This window comes from Pyrus communis, chromosome 6 (genome assembly GCF_963583255.1).
Source record: "Pyrus communis chromosome 6, drPyrComm1.1, whole genome shotgun sequence".
In the NCBI taxonomy this organism is placed as follows: Eukaryota; Viridiplantae; Streptophyta; class Magnoliopsida; order Rosales; family Rosaceae; genus Pyrus; species Pyrus communis.
This window is the reverse complement of record NC_084808.1, coordinates 24,837,172-24,856,760: the sequence shown is the minus strand read 5'-3', so window position 1 is coordinate 24,856,760 and position 19,589 is coordinate 24,837,172. Positions and strand designations below refer to the sequence as shown.

The 19,589-nt window shown below is 37.7% G+C and overlaps 1 protein-coding gene and 1 pseudogene across 1 annotated transcript; both read right to left on the bottom strand.

Annotated features, from left to right (window-relative positions):
• Window positions 1-5,652: 5,652 nt before the first annotated feature.
• Window positions 5,653-15,120, bottom strand: LOC137736297 (WAT1-related protein At1g70260-like; annotated as a pseudogene).
• Window positions 15,121-16,253: 1,133 nt separating this feature from the next.
• LOC137737056 (WAT1-related protein At5g40240-like) lies at window positions 16,254-19,589 on the bottom strand. The gene is made up of 8 exons (XM_068476407.1): window positions 19,204-19,589; window positions 18,979-19,041; window positions 18,723-18,836; window positions 18,040-18,283; window positions 17,788-17,946; window positions 17,544-17,695; window positions 17,201-17,407; window positions 16,254-16,511 (listed from the first exon to the last, which is right to left on the bottom strand). The coding sequence occupies exons 1-7, from the start codon at window positions 19,380-19,382 to the stop codon at window positions 17,254-17,256; spliced, it is 1,065 nt and encodes a 354-aa protein (XP_068332508.1). The 5' UTR covers window positions 19,383-19,589; the 3' UTR covers window positions 16,254-16,511; window positions 17,201-17,253.

Below are 19,589 nucleotides of genomic sequence, written 5' to 3'. Positions count from 1 at the left end.
TGACCCCAAATGATATCAATGATGTTGTAATTGACAGTTGAAGTGTGTTTGAGTAAATGGAGGTATTTTTTACATAACCAATTTTTTCATTTGCATTTCACATGATTGTGTATCCATCTTCAAAGACATGTGCTTTCCCCTATAAACCAAACTGCTACGTATGAAATTAAAAGCGTGTGCAAAAAATTCATTGACACCAGAAAACATATACAATTGATCTTGAATCCCTGCACATCATGTATTAACCTACAAGAATTTTTCTACACTCAGTTGCCACGCAATATGCTCAGATTCTAATGCATCAAACGTGAGGAGTTTGCTGCGCATCCACGACTGGCCATAGCAGACTGGCAATTCTAATGTCTAGGAGCCTTCTTTTGTCTCAAGCTTTCTGGTCTTTTCTGTTAGTGTAACTCGATTCGATGGATTTTTATACGAAGAGGAAGAACTGAACAGAAAATGAAAAACAGAGATGGAGGAAGCTGAAACGAAATTCTTCTTTCTTTTGTTGTTTTCTCTCTTGCACAGAATGTTGCAGAGGAATATTTTGTACTACTGAAAAAAGTGAGCACTAACACTCCTTTACATTAACTGATGGCCTTAGCTTTAGGACCACACAAAACTCTACTTATAATCTTAGTCACTCATCTAACTAATTACATGGATCACACACCACATGGCACTCATGGCCTTACAACTTGTAACTTTACACTTGACAAATATGCTCAAGTGAATACACACATTAAACTCATCTTATTTCTAATACTCAATCAGCTAGAGACTTATAATTCAACACTCCCCTTTAAGTCTTGAGCTGATTTAACTCCAAGCATGCTCCTGAGATAATTGAACCGATCTTTAGCCAAAGGTTTTGTGAAAATATCTGCCATCTGTTCTTCTGTGGGACAATAGATCAAATCAATGATTCCTTCTTGCAGTGCATCTTTAATGAAGTGATACCTTTTGTCTATATGTTTGGTCTTCTGATGAAAGACAGAATTCTTGGTGATTGCAATTGCTGAGGTGTTGTCACAGTGCAATGGAGTTGCTTCAGTTTGAAGTTCCCCAAAATCCTCTAGAACAAATCTAAGCCAGATTGCTTGTGCAGTAGCATTTGATGCACTTATGTACTCTACTTCTGCAGTGGATAATGCCACGCAACTTTGCTTAACTGAAGCCCAAGAAAAAACTCCACTTCCAAATGAAAATGCATATCCAGATGTGCTTTTGCTATCATCTGGTGATCCACTCCAGTCACTGTCGCAATAGCCAATCAACATTGCCTCCTTGCCTTTTGTATACTCCAAACCATAATCTAGAGTCCCTTTGATGTACCTGAGCACACGTTTGGCAGTTCCAAAATGCTTGCTGGTAGGACAGTGCATAAATCTGGCAAGCAAACTGGATGCATACATGATGCCAGGCCTAGTAGCTGTGAGATATAGAAGACTTCCCACAATGCTTCTGTACAGCTCTTCACTTACTGCACCACTTCCATCATCTTTAGTTAATTTCTCAGTTGCCACAAGTGGTGTGATCACAGATTTGCACTCATTCAGACCAAACTTGCTTAGTAAAGAACTTGCATATTTTTTCTGATGAATGAAAATGCTAGAATTGGTCTGAATTACCCCCATTCCAAGAAAATGATGGAGAAGACCCAAGTCTGTCATTTCATATTTTCTCTTCATGTCTTCTTTGAATTCATCAAGCATCAGTCTATCACTTCCAGTATAAACTATGTCATCCACGTAAATAGAGACAATCAGAATGTCTTGCCCCCTTGCTTTGATGTACAGTGTTGGTTCACTCAAACTTTTCTCAAAACCACACTGTGAGAAGTATGTATCGATTTCTCCATACCAAGCCCTTGGAGCCTGCTTTAATCCGTACAAGGCTTTATGCAATCGATAGACTTTATCTTCCTTTCCCTTGACTACATATCCTTCAGGCTGATCCACATAAACCTTTTCTTCCAATACACCATTCAGAAAAGCTGATTTTACATCAAGTTGATATAATTTCCAGTTCTTATGTGCTGCCAAGGCTACAAGGGTCCTGATAGTATCCAATCTTGCCACTGGAGCATACGTTTCATTGTAGTCTAGACCTGGCTTTTGAGCATAACCCTTTGCCACTAATCTAGCTTTGTTTTTTAAAACTGATCCATCAAGATTCAACTTGGTCTTATAGACCCATTTAACTCCAATAACAGGCTGTTCAGTTGGTCTATCCACAAGCTTCCAGGTACCATTCTTCTCAATCATAGCTAATTCATCTTCCATTGCTTTTAACCATGATTCATCCTGAGCTGCATCTGCATATCTTTCTGGTTCCAGAATGCATGAGTTGCATTGAGCAAGGACATCATTCAAATTTCTCCATTTTAGAGGTGAGTGATCATAAGTTTCTGGAATCTGTGCAGACTCAGGAGTGCAACTTTCTTGTTCTTGTGCATGAGAAGAAGAACTAGGACTGAGTGAACTTCCTTCAATCACACTCATCTCATATGGACTCCCACAAACTACATTCTCAGGTTGATCCTGAATGTAAGTTGCAGCAGCTGAACTTTGTGAACTTTCTTTCCAATTCCAGGTCATAGATTCATCAAAAACCACATCTCTTGACAAGATTAACTTGTTGGTACATGGATCAAATATTCTGTACCCCTTCTCACATGTAGCATAACCCACAAATACACCTTTAACACTCTTAGCATCTAGCTTCTGTCTTGTCTCAGTATGTATATGAACATAGCACAGGGAACCAAAAATCTTGAGATGTGCAAGACCTGGTTTTCTGCCACTATAGGCTTCAAAGGGGGTTGTATTTCCTAGTGCCTTTGTAGGACACCTATTTAGAATATATACAGCTGTGTGTACAGCTTCAGCCCAAAGAACATATGGCATACCTCTATCATGAAGCATAGTCTTTGCCATTTCAACCACAGTTCGATTTTTTCTCTCCACTACTCCGTTCTGTTGAGGAGTATAAGCCATGGTGAGTTGCCTTTGAATGCCCTCAGTTTCACAGAATTTAGTGAACTCAGAAGATAGAAATTCTCCACCCCTGTCACTCCTTAGACTTTTAATTTTGAAACCACTCTGCAGCTCCACCATTGACTTGAATTTTTTGAAGTAATTGAATGCATCAGATTTGTATCTGAGAAAATACACCCAGATCATCCTTGTACAATCATCAATGAATAGCATGAAAAATTTGTTTCCAGCCAATGATGCATTCTGCATAGGACCACAGAGATCAACATGTATAAGTTCCAGAGGACAGCTTGCTCTCCAGGCTTGATCTTTTGGAAACCATTCTCTGTGTTGTTTTCCAAATTGACATCCTTGACATACATCTTTGGTTGCTTCTAGATATGGAAGACCATGCACCATATTCTTTTCACTGAGTTGTAGAAGCCCTCTGAAATTCAAGTGGCCTAGTCTTCTGTGCCAAAACTGAGTAGAATGCTCCAAACTAGCCTTCAAAACCAACAGATTATTTTTCACCAGAGAAAGAGGATAGCATCGATTTTCCTTCTTCTTAACCTTGATGATAAGGTTTTCAAGTGAAGGTCCATCATATATGCTGCACAAACCTCCTCCAAACACTAGATAATATCCATGCTCATCCATTTGCCCAACACTCAATAAGTTCTCTTTTAAACCTGGCAGATGCATGACTTCCCTGATATACCTTTTACCTCTGTTAGTGTCAATCTGCAATGAACCCATTCCAGCCACATTCACTAACACACCAGTAGGCATTTGCACCTTTCCAGCAACATTTGTATTTATGTCAACAAGGAGATCAGCATTCCCTGTCATGTGGTTACTACAACCACTGTCAACATACCAATTTCCATTGATATTTGATTCTGAAATTGCACTATTAGCATAAAACAGGTTTCCTGACACTTCCACCTGATTTGCAGAGTTTGCCTTTTGCACAATCTTCCCTACAGTGCATTCTCTAGCCTAATGACCAAACTTATCACAATTATAACACTTAGGCTTCCCCTTATATCGACATTCACCAAAATGATACTTAGAACACACTCTACACTGTGGTTTAACAGTCTCTTGACTCATTGACTGTGACTGATATGAATTTGGTGCAGGACTAGTGAAAGGTTTCTGTTGGAATCGAGGTTTCGAATCCCATTTCTTTCCCTTAGCATTCCAATTCTTCTGGAATTTTGATGAGCCAGATTGAACTCCACTTCTATTTTGCCCCTTTGGACTTACTGAGAATGATGCAAAAACCTTCTCAGTGGTATCAACATTATGCAAGTCAAAACGTTGTTCTTGACTCTTCAAAATCGCAACAACTTCTTGCAACTCAACAGACTCTAGACACTTTGTGTTTTCTATAACTAAACAGATGGAATCATAAGGTTTACTTAGACTAATAAGAACCTTCTGCACAAGTCTCTCATTAGAAAGGGATTCACCAAATGTTCTCATCTGATTAATTAAATCATTCAATCTTGTAAGATAACTAGACAGAGATTCATCATCTCGCATTCTAGCATACTCAAATTCTCTTCTAAGATTCTGAAGTTTCACGGATCTAACCTGATCACCACCATGATATTCTCCATACAGTAGATCCCATGCCACCTTAGCTGAGTCGGCGTTGACAATCCTAGGAAAAATCTGATCAGAAACCGCATTCTGTATAATACCTAGAGCCTTTGCATCTTGCATATATGCTGCAACCATTTTCTCATCGTCTTCTTCTCCCTCTGAGCTTCCTTCAGCCTTCTTCTTCTTTGACTCTGAGATCGTAACCCCTTTTTCAACCAATCTCCATAACCCATGAGATTTGAAAATCGTCATCATCTTAATCCTCCAGAACTCGTAGTTCTCACCGGAGAAGATCGGAGTTCTCACCTCAGAACTTCCAGACCCAGCCATCTCTTAGCTTAGACAAGACGAACACAAATCGAAATCGGAATCTATGGAGTTTCGGCAACTTCGCTTGAGCCGGAACGAGCTTAAATGTAGCTCAAAATGCTTCACAGTTTACGCCCAGATCTCAAAATGATCGAACCTGGCTCTGAGGCCATGTTAGTGTAACTCGATTCGATGGATTTTTATACGAAGAGGAAGAACTGAACAGAAAATGAAAAACAGAGATGGAGGAAGCTGAAACGAAATTCTTCTTTCTTTTGTTGTTTTCTCTCTTGCACAGAATGTTGCAGAGGAATATTTTGTACTACTGAAAAAAGTGAGCACTAACACTCCTTTACATTAACTGATGGCCTTAGCTTTAGGACCACACAAAACTCTACTTTTAATCTTAGTCACTCATCTAACTAATTACATGGATCACACACCACATGGCACTCATGGCCTTACAACTTGTAACTTTACACTTGACAAATATGCTCAAGTGAATACACACATTAAACTCATCTTATTTCTAATACTCAATCAGCTAGAGACTTATAATTCAACATTTTCGAGGAGAAGTCCCATGTCACGAGGTGTATACTCTTTTGCTCTCTCTATCTCTCTCCTCAAGTAACTTGAGAAGAAAGATACAGAGAAAGAGGTTTACATACCTTCTCACGTGACGGGAGAGACATAGAAAGGGATACACCCAGTGCTAGGTAAATTTTCCCGTTTAAGAATTAATATTAATCTATGCATTTTCTTCTTGCAAGAGAGGGACCTTCCTCTCAGAACTAGATTCCAGATTCTCATCAACACATTGTTGATCTTGATCATGTATTTCATCTTCTCTGATTTGTCCCCAGATTATAATAAAGTACCCCATTCCAGTTATCACTGCTCCCATCACACTGCAAGATTATAATTCATAGAATACCAAAACAAAAAAGGAAATTCAAAAGCAACAAAGACTAATTAATTACCTTCCATAACGAAGACTATTTGCAGATAAACTGACACCAAAAATGGTTGCAAAAACAATCCTAAATGGCTTGAACAATGGCACATAATATGGACCCTTCATGTTCATACACAATGTTGAACACAGCCTCGAACTAGACCCCCGAAAATTGCCTACAACAAAGAGCCCGAACGATGAAGTTCAAGGGGATGATTAATTACAATTTAACTACATATGTTCAGTGCTAATTACTTACTGTTAAAACAATGAGAAGGAGCTCTCTGTTGAGTTTTAATTTCCAAGCACTTGGGTTTCTTTCTGGTATCGTTTGGTATGCAGACGGGACAGGACGGAACGGAATGGGATGGGATGGGACGGGACAGGATGGAACGGAACGGAGCGGGAGCAAAGATGCCCTCGGATGGAAACAAGGAGAAAGAAGAAGGAGACGGAGAGGTTATAATTTTGTGTTCCACGGATGTGGAACAAGTCGTTCCAGGGGGGTGAGGTGGAACGAAAATTCACCCAAAACTCGTCCCGTGGAACAGCTCGTTCCACCCGTTTTAGGTTCACCAAACGTGGGACGGAACGCCTTGTCCCACTCTGTTCCGTCCCGTCCCGTCCCACGTACCAAACGGTACCTCTAGGAACAAAGATAGTATTGCAGATTGGGTTGTCCCAAGCAAGCTATAAAAAGTTACCACTTCCATTACTTCCGCCTGTGGATATGAGGTCTTTATCACAGTTATAAAAAACTATAAAAAGTCATCTATCACGGGCAGTGACATGAGGCCTTTATCACAGTTATCTATATATGTCACTTTTCCCCCAACGTAGATGTCATAACTTATCTCCCCATCATGACGCAATTCAATAGAGAATAGTTCTGGATATACTAAAATTCACAAAAACAAACCCTAATTAAAAGCCAACAACAAACAGAAGCAATTGCATTTTAAACTAACAAACCATTCTATATGCAACTATATGCAACTAATGCACAACATTCTATATGCAACTGATTGCATTTTAAAAGCGAACAACAAAAACCAATGCATTGCAACAAACCACAACTATATGCAAACAACCAAAGCACATTAACCATTTCTCAACAAGAATAAACAATGCAATAAAGCAACAAACCACCTTATCTTCACAATAATAAACAAAGCAACACAGCAACAAACCCATTATCCAACAACTCAGTAACCATTTCGAATTAAGAAAGCATAAACCACATTTTCAAACAAGAATAAACAATGCTACAAGAATAAACAAAACCCACATTCAACCCATTCCAACATCCCAAGAACCATTTTGAATTAACAAAGCATAAATCCACATTTTCAAACAAGAATAAACAACGCTACAAGAATAAACAAAACCCACATTTAACCCATTCCAACACCTCAGGTACCATTTCGAATTCACAAAGCATGAATCCACCTTTTCAAACAAGAATAAACAAAACCCACATTCAACCCATTCCAAAAAATAAGTCAAGTATGCATTTGGAATCATCAAAAGCACAAAAAAAAACTTACAATAGGTAGGCGTCGTTTTGTGGATCCTCACGCACGTACCACCCTATGTCGAATCCTTCGATTTTTCTTCAAAGCCAATGGAACCCAGATGAAACCCCTTTCCAACACCAACGAAGTCAGGGAAGCGAATCGACAAGATGATTTGGGTTTTTCGCTGAATTTCTAATCTGATTGTTCGAGATTTGGAGCCGCGAGAACTAGGGTTAGGGTTCTTGTTTTTTTGGAATTAGGAATGGAATTATATCGACATGATTTAGGTGTACCGAGGGGAAAACCAATTCGAAAGGCACAATTTACAACTTCCCTTACTTTTTTTAATTTTTTTCAATTTTAATTTAAATTAATTTTTTAATTCTAATGGAATATCCATGTGTCGTCCTGTGAGAAAGCCACGTGTATTAGGAATCTCAACTGGATACCATTTGGCGGGAAAACATTGGGTGTGGTGCCATGTGGAATCCATATAGGCAAGGAACTGGGCCCCAGATCAAGCCACATCAGCATTTAACTAAGAAATTCATGGACAAGCTAACGAAGATATAATATTGGACCAAATTCTAAAGATGAGGTATGACATTATCAACTTTAAAAGATCAAGTATGATAGTGTCATGACACAAATAGTTGAGGTAGTTTTTTGTCATTTACCCTTTAAAATATTATAATATATAATTATAATAATTAAATGAAAAATAGTGTTAACTATATTTTGGAAAGGTTATGTTATTTAAGTGTATTCCCTTGTCAAATAATGTATACTTATAGATGAAAAGTTACATCTCTTTAACAAGAAATACTTGGGTGCTATATAAACTTATAAAACCATCATATTAAGGTAGAAAAATTAGAGTTAATTTCTACTCTTGAGAAATAGGGTTTCCCTACTTTATTTCTCTCATGCTTCGTGTGTCAAATTTCGAGTCGTGTTTTAAGAGTACAGAATATATAAAGTTCGCCAGAATTTGAAGATTGAAGTGCTTTGACTTTGGATTATAGATTGTTAAATCATAGGAGATGGATGCCCACCGAACTACAAGCACAAGAGTAAGGGCGAAATTATGTATTTAGGACATTGCATTTATGCAAGCCTCAATCTCCAAGTTTGTCAGTTTTTGTAACTTTATCTCTAGTTGTTTATATTAATCTTGTATACTATTGATGCTGTGATTTTCTTTATGATTATTATCACTAGAATTCTTGTGTTATTTTCATATTTTCTAATATTACTCCAACAATCTAAAGACAGAATTTTATAAACAATTGTTAGAAAAAATGTTTCGAAGGATTATGGGCTGTAAGACGTATATGCAGTATACGTAAAAGAGTGAAGAGAAAAAGAAAAAAAACATCGTCAAACAAGTTGGAGATCTTCAAATCATTGTATGTGATGATCGTTATGAAAGTATGACCTTTCGTTGTATTCCATGGTAGTTTAAATGAAAAATTGCCACATTCTCAAGTACAAATGATTGACAGAAGATATCTAATTGTGAGACTTCATATATATTGATGAAGATAAAAGTAAAAGGAGAATGGATATTTTGGATTTTGATTCACACCTTTTGGATTGAATGATTTGATTCAAACAAGAAGAGATCCCATTCGGATCTGTCCCATCAAATCCTAAGGATTCTGAGATCCGGACTATTGAAATTTGATCAAACAACTACAATTATTATAATTTTTAGAGGGACCTCCTATTTGTAGCCATTAGATTAAATTTCAAGGGCCCGGATCTCTTGATACTTAGGATTTGATGGGAGAGATCCGGATGGGATCTCTTCTTGATTCAAACAAAGGAGGTGTCTCAACAGCCTTTTTGGCGTCCTTGAAAATTTGACACTTCACTCTATAAGAGGTACGTGTAGATATTCATGAATTGTTAATTGACTTGGCATGTATATACACAGGCCACGAGGATCATGCATTATAATCTAGGCTTATAAAGTTATAATTTATGCATTAATCTAGGATTATAATCCATAATTACAATCATTAAAATCGAAAAAACACTACTAGTATAAATATTGCAACTTTGACGCTACGAAAGGTTCTAATTTGCTCCTTCACGTGTAGAGATATTGATAACACACATTAAGTTAATGGTATTTCATAACTAATCGATTGAGCAGCAGCTCGTAGACCACCTAAAAAGGAATATTTATTATTTGACCCGTATCCCAACATAAGAAGTCCAATTGGAGCAATACTGGAAATGGCAATCCATAGAAGAAAACACCGATATTGAGATCCGCTAAAACAAGGTGATACCCAAAAGGAACTACTGAATAGCTTATTAAAATTGCCCGATACTGAATAAACGAGTATCCCCTAGATGGAAAAAGATTTTCTTTGAAAAGTAGTTTTATTCCATCAGCTAGAGCTTGAAAAACTCCCAAAGGGCCTGCGTATTCAGGTCCAATACGTTATTGTATCCCTACCGATATTTCTCTTTCTAACCATACAATTACCAATACACCTATTGTGATTCTCGCTACAAGAGTCAAAATAGGAATAAGAACCCTTAAAATTCCATAAACCTATTTCTGTAAAAACATTTGTAATTACATTTGAACATAATTACATTTGACAAGTTGAACATAATTACATTTGTAATTATGTAATCAGATGTCACAATCGAATCTCTCCATGTAGACTTTAATTTCCAGCCATAATGATACGTTCATAGACTTTGAATTTTCTTTCAAGATGACTTGGCCTTTGTCCACGACATCCTTCACAACGACAAAATTTTCGATGGTGGAGAAGCTACTAGGAAAGTTACTCAGTGTAGAGTTGTGGATATGATATTTCTCTACAACTCCTTTGTATTACAGGTTCAAATCTTTTCATGTCTCCTTAGCGTTGAGTGGTAATTTTGGTTGTAATAAAAATAATAATGCATTTACCATACCCGTAAAATTACTTATGATCGGAGACTTTTCATGAGATGCCGCATAAAATTCCCACCCCCAATGTATTTGGATTTGTAAGGTTTTTTCTAGATTTTTTTTGTCAATTTTCTAGAAAAGAAAAGAAACAGGAAGTGATGTCATCGTCGGCGATTATATCCGACTTCTTCATGCCTTGCAGTTATATAAATATCAAACTGAAACCTTAGGTGAAATGCATACCTACCAATTTCTCAGTCTCTGCATGCACACATACCCAATTCAAACATGGGGGTTTTGGCTGTGAGATTGGTTTTTTTACACACACTTTTTAACCTACTCTGCTGCTTTAGCTCCTCCCTGCATCCGAGACTAGACGGGAGCGAAACAGACAGGATGGCATTGCTAGCCATCAAAGCTCAGATAAAGGAGGATCCCAACCAGTTCATGAGTTCGTGGAACGAATCACATCACTTCTGCCTATGGCAAGGTGTCACATGCAGCAGGCGACATCGTCGGAGGGTCACTGTGTTAAACCTAGGGAACCAAAGCTCCAAGAAAGAAAGAAAGGGAAAGGAGCAGGTCCAAGTGCTTTGGGGAACTCTACTTTACAAGTGTCATATAACACTCTCTTGAAGGCTACTGACGGGTTCTCCTCAACTAATCTGATTGGCATGGGCAGCTTTGGGTCCGTGTATAAAGGAGTTCTTGATGTTGACAATGGAACTCGTCAGCTTGTTGCATTCAAGGTGTTTAACATGTTACGCCAGGGAGCCTCTAAGAGTTTCATAGCCGAATGTGAGGCGATGAGAAATATCAGACATCGGAATCTTGTCAAGGTTGTAACGTCTTGTTCAAGTGTGGACTTTTCTGGTAATGATTTCAAGGCTTTAGTTTATGAGCTCATGGACAATGGGAGCTTAGAGGAGTGGTTACATCCAACTGCCGGAACACCCAAAAATTTAAGTTTTCTTCAGAGGCTAGACATTGCCATTGATGTTACTTGTGCATTGGATTATCTTCATAATCATTGCGAGGCACCAATTGTTCATTGTGATCTCAAGCCTAGCAATGTTCTTTTGGCAAACGACTTGACTGGACTTGTTTCTGATTTTGGACTGGCAAGATTTCTCTCAAACCTGACCAGTAACGTTGTGGGAAGTCAAACAAGTTCCATTGGAATACGAGGACCGGTTGGTTATGCTGCTCCAGGTAAACATTTTCATGTGATTCTCTGTTTTCATTTTGATCATTCATTTACTTGGCCGGAAAAATAAAGTTAATTAACTAACGAGTTCATGTTGCTCTTTTGTGATGTTTGAATTGTAGAGTATGGCATGGGAAGCAAGATTGCAACATGTGGGGACATCTACAGCTTTGGTATTCTCTTGTTAGAGATGTTTACAGTCAAGAGACCCACCGACCCTATGTTTAGTGACAGCTTGAGCCTTCACAATTTTGTCAAGATGGATTTGCCACATCGAGTTGCAGAAATTGCAGATTCACTATTCGACCCTATTACTTCCAACCAAAGCAGCATCATGAGTGCTGAAAAAATCCAAGTGTGTTTGAGTTCAATATTTAAAATCGGAATCTCGTGTTTTGATGAATCCCCGAGAGACCGAAAGGATATGAGTGATGTTGCAACTGAGTTGCAATCCATCAGGGACCTTGTCCTTGGCCAGAAGCTTTTGTGATGACCCCAAATGATATCAATGATGTTGTAATTGACAGTTGAAGTGTGTTTGAGTAAATGAAGGTATTTTTTACATTTCAATTTGTTCATTTGCATTTGTTCATTTGTGCATTAATGTGCATATTGGCATCCAGGTTTCTCTCACTTTTTTTTTTTCCCCAAACTTTGTGGCGTTTCCCAACTTGTTTTGCAGGTTTAGACCTTTAGGTTTGGTTTTAGAGGGGTTAGGTTTCATGTCCCCCCACTTTTCTTTGTATCTCTCTTATTTTCGTTTCTAGAAGGGTACGGTTTATGTTCCCCCTTCTTTTTTGTGTATTGTTTTTGTTATCTCTATTTTATGCGGGGTAAGGTTAATGTCCGTCCTAATTATGTGTAACTTCTTTTTTCGTTATCAATAAAATTTCTCTTGTACCGTCGAGGTTTCCCAAAAAAAAAAAAAAATATGTTCTTTCCCCTATAAACCAAACTGCTACGTATGAAATTAAAAGCGTCTGCGAAAAATTCTTTGACACCATAAAACATATACAATTGATCTTGAATCCCTGCACATCATGCATCAAACGTGAGGAATTTGCTGCGTATCCTCGACTGGCCATAGCAGATCCGGCAATTCTAATGTGTCTTTTCGAGGAGAAGTCCCATGTCACAAGGTGTATACCATTTTGCTCTTTCTCTCTCCTCCAGTAACTTGAGAAGAAAGACAGAGAAAGAGGTATACATACCTTCTCACATGAGAGGAGAGACATAGAAAAGGATACACCCGGTGCTAGGTAAATTTTCCCGTTTAAGAATAAATATTAATCTATGCATTTTCGAGAGGGACCTTCCTCTCAGAACTAGATTCCAGATTCTCATCAACACATTGTTGATCTTGATCAAGTATTTCATCTTCTCTGATTTATCCCCAGATTATAGTAAAGTACCCCATTCCAGTTATCACTGCTCCCATCACACTGCAAGATTACTCCTCTGTTAATTCATAGAATACCAAAACAAAAAAGGAAATTCAAAAGCAACAAAGACTAATTAATTACCTTCCATAACTAAGGCTATTTGCAGATAAACTGACACCAAAAATGGTTGCAAAAGCAATCCCAAGTGGCTTGAACAAGGGCACATAATATGGGCCCTTCATGTTCATACACCAATGTTGAACACGGCTTCTACTAGACCCCCAAAAATTGCCTACCACAAAGAGCCCGAACGATGAAGTTCACGGGGATGATTAATTACAATTTAACTACATATTTTCAGTGCTAATTACTTACTGTTAAAACAATGAGAAGGAGCTCCCTGTTGAGTTTTAATTTCCAAGCACTTGGGTTTCTTTCTAGGAACAAAGATAGTATTGCAGATTGGGTTGTCCCAAGCAAGCTATAAAAAGTTACCACTTCCATTACTTCCACTTGTGGATATAGTTTCATAGTCCCCATCTAATCACAACAGAGTAAAAATAGAACAAGTACTTCAATTGCCAATTCAAAACAAGAATTAAACAGTAAAAAATGAGATTAATATGAAACATATCATGCCCTCCTCGCTTTATTTTTTTTTCACGTAAGATGATTTTTTAAAGTTTCAGTAACATCACTTAATTGCCTGAATGATGTTCCATACGGAGACAGATAAAGTCGATGCTGCCAGTAAGAGGCCACCCACAACCCAATGCTCTTTCTCTGAGGACAAGATTAAGCCTACTTTCTCTACCAGGAGTTGAAGAATATTCCAATGTGAAGAGGAAACTGAAGATTTTCTTATATATTCGCCCTTGTAGAGTTCAACCACTATTGCCCCAATTATTGATATTAATGTGCCACTTACTTTGGCCTGGAAGCTTGAGCTTCTCCGATTTAGCTTTGTCGTCCTGTAATTAGGATAACTGAGTTAATTTTAAAGAGGTGTTATCAACATGTCAACAAGTTTATCAAACATAATTTTTTTATAATTAATATAAACAAAAAAAAATACGCATGAAGAAGCAAATGAGAACCTTTCGTAGCGTACTCAAAGTTGCAACATTTATACTAGTAGTTTTTTCGATTTTAATGATTGTAATTATGGATTAATTACGAACCTGAGTATGATACAGAGCTGGAAGGAAAAAGATGGGATCATTAGGCCCATGGCACCCACAAGAATTGGAGAGCTGTAACTGAGGCCAAGGAATCCAAGATTCTGAGATACTGTTATCCTACCAAAAAAAAAAAAAAAAAAACATAAACAAAATCAAGGATTTTTATTCTTCTTAAAGGTCGGATGGTTCCATAAGAAAGAATTAATTATTGCACATAACTTATATAGACTTTATTTATACATTTATTTTATTTCACGACTTAAATAACAAATATAAGACAACTATATATATGAAGGTTGAGAATGGATGAATATTTATTTGAAAAATTATCGTATCACACTAATATATAGTTACACGGCATAAATAATTTACAAAATAAGAAAAGTTTAAAGTTAAGTGCAAAGGAGAGAACATCGACCTGATCGACTAACCTGATATCTCTGGATTCACGTTACTGTGGTAGACATTCAAGGTGTAATATATAACCACTATATATGTTTTGCAACATGTTTGAATTGATTATATATACAGGTCATAGTAATATTTATTCTAAGGCTTGCTGAGGTCAACTGGAGAATCCATGGATTCATGCGTTGAAGAGATGGAAGAATATGAAGTGCATACCCTGTAAGACCCAAGAGGAAGCATCGAACGAAGAGAGCCCAGATGAAGACTGATTGTTGTGTTGAATCTCTTCTGCTTATGCAATAATATAAAGAACATATTGTCAATTAATCTGTCATCGATAATATATCATAACGAACAAGTACTGCCAGATATTACTTGATAGTATGTGTTTGAGAGAGAGAGAGAGAGAGAGAGAGAGAGAGAGAGAGAGAGAGAGTTACCGGCATCAGCGAAAGAGGAGAGAAGAGAGGAGGAGGAAGCGAGAGGAAAGGGAGTGAGTGTAGACGACAAAAACAAAAGGGCTCATGCCATCATTTGTCATGACAGTTTTTGCCCAAATAGTTAATATTATGGTACAACCTTCCATTGACACCGTCACTGCAAACGGCACAGTTTCCTGCAGTTTGAGGTTACTCATCATCCACATCACTGCTTCTATTACTCCCACTCTCTCTTAATTTTGCACGACCTTAGAAAGCTAGCAAGAAAAAAAGAGGTCTCTCTCTCTCTCTCTCTCTCTCTCTCTCTCTATTTATGTATATGACGACTGGTAGCTAGAGGGAGGGCAACCCTTCATGAAAAGTTGAAGCTACTCGAAAAGGAGAAATAGCTACTCGGATATATACTTATTATCACTATTATTATTAATGCAAGGGAAGCTGACCTATTTTGGACAAAGGATTCCTACAAATATTGACCTATTTTAAGTGCAAATAGGTGAAGTTAATAATTTACTTATATTGTCACAAATATATTTATTTTGATTATGACGAGTATACTAACACATGATATTACCAATCAGTATGAGAATGATACCGACACGCAATGTCACTAATCTACCTACTATAATATGAGTAGATAACATGATTAAGGTTTCGTAAACATTAAGTTTAATATTAATAATCAAAAATACGTATTATAATAAAAATGAATTAATAATATTAATACAGCGTGGACACTAAAAATCTTCTCCAACTAGGACGCATGCTAGCCGCTCATTTGCCTCTCAGTCTATTTGTTTTCACTTTTCAGTGGAGCAATTCAAATTTAATAATATGTTTATATTGTGTTATTGCCACTATTTTTTTTTTCCTTTCTTTTCTTTTTCACTGCTAGAAAAATAGTCCTGGCCTGCACTCCTCCTGGAGATTTTCCTTACAACATTTCAAACAGCCTTGCCAAGAAATGTTGTTAAACTAAAGCTAATAAGTCCACCCAATTACTCAGCTATAACAAGGATCAATGGTGGTGCTTTGTTTTTTTCTGATAATATTTTGGATGTGATTTTATGTCAACCTTTAAAGCTCAGCTCAGGCTTCGGGAGGAGTTACCGTGAAAATAGCAGTAACTCTTCCTTGATTCTTTTCTCCTGCATTTTTGTTCTTAAAAGAAAATGGCAGATTCTTGAGCTGAATCCCACACCCCCATTTCAACAGATTAGCAAATTTCCACAACCGAATTCCGGACTGCACGAATACGTTTTTATGTCCAGATAACCCTGCATTTCAATTTGAACTCACCTAGCAGGCTATCATATTTGAAAGTACGAAACGCCTATGCACACACTACTAGTCATTAATCAGAATAATGGTATAAGATTATACAATCTTCATATTTTATTTGATTAAGTGTAAACAATCAAATATAGAACTTCAATAACTTTGGCCTTTGCCATACATCTATTCATTTCCAAATAAGGAGCTGCTTTTCACATGCACGTTATGTTGTGGTTATCTTAAGACAGCTTTGACCCTGCAAACTCAACGTTCAACTCCTGCTGCTGATATCTGTGATTATGCTCCCATGTCCATGATGACCCTATATTATCCATGGAAAATCAACTGTTATTTCCTGTTTAATATTCTTTTCGCAAACCTTTTCCATCAGATCAGCGCATGTTATGAAGAAGACTTAACAAAACTAACAAGCAAACTTTCTTAAGAATATCTATGCAGGAAAACATCAAACATATCTGCAACTCATTGGAAAATTGTCAAAGTTTAAGTACGATACCAGTGCGTTGACAATAGAAAATACATAGAAACTCTACAAATTATTCACAAACGCTTTAGTAGCTCAAAAGGTTGATCAACGGCCAGGCAAGAAAACTGGCTCCTCATTGCAGGAGGAGACAGCTAATGTAAGATACATGAGCTTGCATTGTCTTTTGAGATTTCTACTCTCTTGGGCAATATATAAACTGAAACAGGGGAGTCATAATATTTCGTTAGTATCAGTGCCAATGGGCATGGCATGCTTCTCATGGCAACTCACCTTTGCAGCGAATTTGCAGCCATGCTCAGTTTACACCAACACACTGTGTTTGAATCGATGCATATATAATTCCAATAACAAATGGATCTTCATTGCACCTGCATTACGTAGGGTGACTTATGCTCACTAGTCACGGCCTGAGCAAACCAATTCCCACAATAACATATCCCAGTTTTCGGGGATCAAGGAAAGGGTAACATTCTAAAAGAACTGACAAAAGCAACAGAGATTACCATTTTGTTTGGCAAGAGAGACCTCACAGGGTCATCAACTGAAAAAAAAACTTCTATATTTCTTCAATGTGGCCTTGCAATAGAGGGACCCGCTGTTTGATTGATGCCAGGCTCTCTTCCCCTGCATCCTCATCCATCTTCTCTTCGTTGGCTTTGCCCCACATCACAGAATAAAATCCAATGACAATAACAATTGCTCCTATCAAACTGCAGCATTTAGCAAATGTAAATTGAGAAGCTAAATTATGTCCTTTTTGCAATTTTCAACACGAACAAAATTGGTGCCTCTCAATCGACGACATATTGATAAGGTAGTTACAGGGAATAAGGATTGAAACCCTACCTCCCAAGGTAGAAAGTATCGCCTAAGAAGGTAACACCAATGAAAACTGTAACGATAATCCCCAAAGGCTTGAACATAGCTACAAAAACAGGCCCTGTCCTTCTAAGGCACCAAGTAGATACACCAACCTGGAAAGCAGAGCCAAACACTGCCTGCAATAGTATAACTTAGCAACTTAGGTTCATGTGTTGGAAAATATTACATCCGATAGGTATATTAAGGCTGGGTTTAGTTATCTAATTACCGAGTATAGAACAGCGATCCACCTGATTTTAGGAGTTAATTCCCACGAACGCAGGTCTCTTTCTAAAATTGAAGAGACTACTACAGATTGAATAGCAACAAAGAAGCAATAATAAAAGACCATGATCAGCTCGGCGCGGTATTTCTTTAGGACTGATGCCTGAAACACAGAAAAACGAAATAGGAAGCAGTCTTAGTTTCTAACCAAATTCCACCCTTTCATGAGCGTTTAAGTAAATTTTACAGATTTCACCTGTACGATAATCCAAGCTGAGGCCAACACGCAATTAGCCGCTACACACACTCCTCCAAGTATCCAGTTTGACCGTTCTGAGATAAGTTGTTTATGAGACAACACATCAGTCATAACAGTTGAGGATGTCTTCAGAATTGGGGGTCCCTTGTAAAGAGTCACAATGAAAGCCCCTGAAATTGAAACTATTGTTCCCAATGTTTTAGCTAGGCTACTGAAGCTTCTCATGTCAATTCTTTCCATTCTGAAATCACCCAGTTCAACGAATTTAGAAATCGGTGACAGTGTAAGATTACCAGTCTACCACTGTCTTAGAATTTTATTGTATCTTTAATGAGAGAAAGCTCATCAGCTGAAATTCTCATTGGAAACAAACAAGATAATCAAATATTTACACTGGTTCTTCTACAAATACCTCTAAGAACAGAAGATCTACACATTGCTAAGATAAGGACTCTTAACAAAATACGACAATTGTCATAAATCAGACTTCAGAATAAAGAAAAGAAAAACAAGGATTCTAAGGTCAGCTGGCCAAAGCAGCGTACCCTCCCCACTTGCACACGAGCTCGAATTCCCCTCCCCATGGATTATCATTAGAGTAGTTTAAAATATTGTCTTGTCTAAAGAAAAAACGAGGGTGATCACAATTTGCAGTATGAGTAAAAAGAGGAGGACATAACCTGAAGATAACTGCAAGTACAAAGGTAAAAGCTGGAATGAGGTTGAGCATAGCTGTACTCAGAGTAGGAGAACTATAATTAATCCCAGCATACCCAAGAAACTGCGCCATGAATCTGCAAAACCCTAATATCAAATTATCAATCAAACCCACTAAACAAAATCCCACTAATCACACACTCACAAACAAAATAAAAATGCAACCTTCAGTAATTTCTAACATGGGATTTTATCAAACAGATGAAATTATTAACTTACCCAATTAGACCAAGCAAGAAGAACCATCCGATTATCGAGATAGTGAGAGGAGGACGCTCAGATCTAACAAACACACCACAGTGAAAAATCAAATCTTTGGTTTCTGGGTCGTTGAGAAACAGTGAGATTATTTGATTACCTTTGTGATCAAAGTCAAAAACCCGACTGAAAAACTACATCTTTGGCTTCTGGGTAGTTGAGTAAGAGTGAAATTTAAGTAATTACCTGTGGAAGACGAGAGAAATTGGGAGGAGGATGAGGGCGGCGAGGGCGTTGGAGTAGCAGAGGAAGATGAGGTTGCTCATGCCATTCGACATGGCTATTTTGCTTATTATAATTAGCCCAGCTTGTGCACACTCAGCCAACACCATCCCAACAATGGGCAGTGCTGCGATCCTCCCCATAACTCTGTTTTTTTCTTCAATTTCAGAACCAAAATTTCTTACAGGAAGTTGCAGACATGGAGTTCGTAGAGGACGAGTCTAGTGGGGGTCAATCAAATCATGTGGGGGGTGAAGACAAACTCTAATTAGAATTTGATTGTTTAAGCACCCAATTGCATGGTGATGGTGGCGTAGTCAAGTGGGTGGGAAGCCGTCGAAAACGTGAAA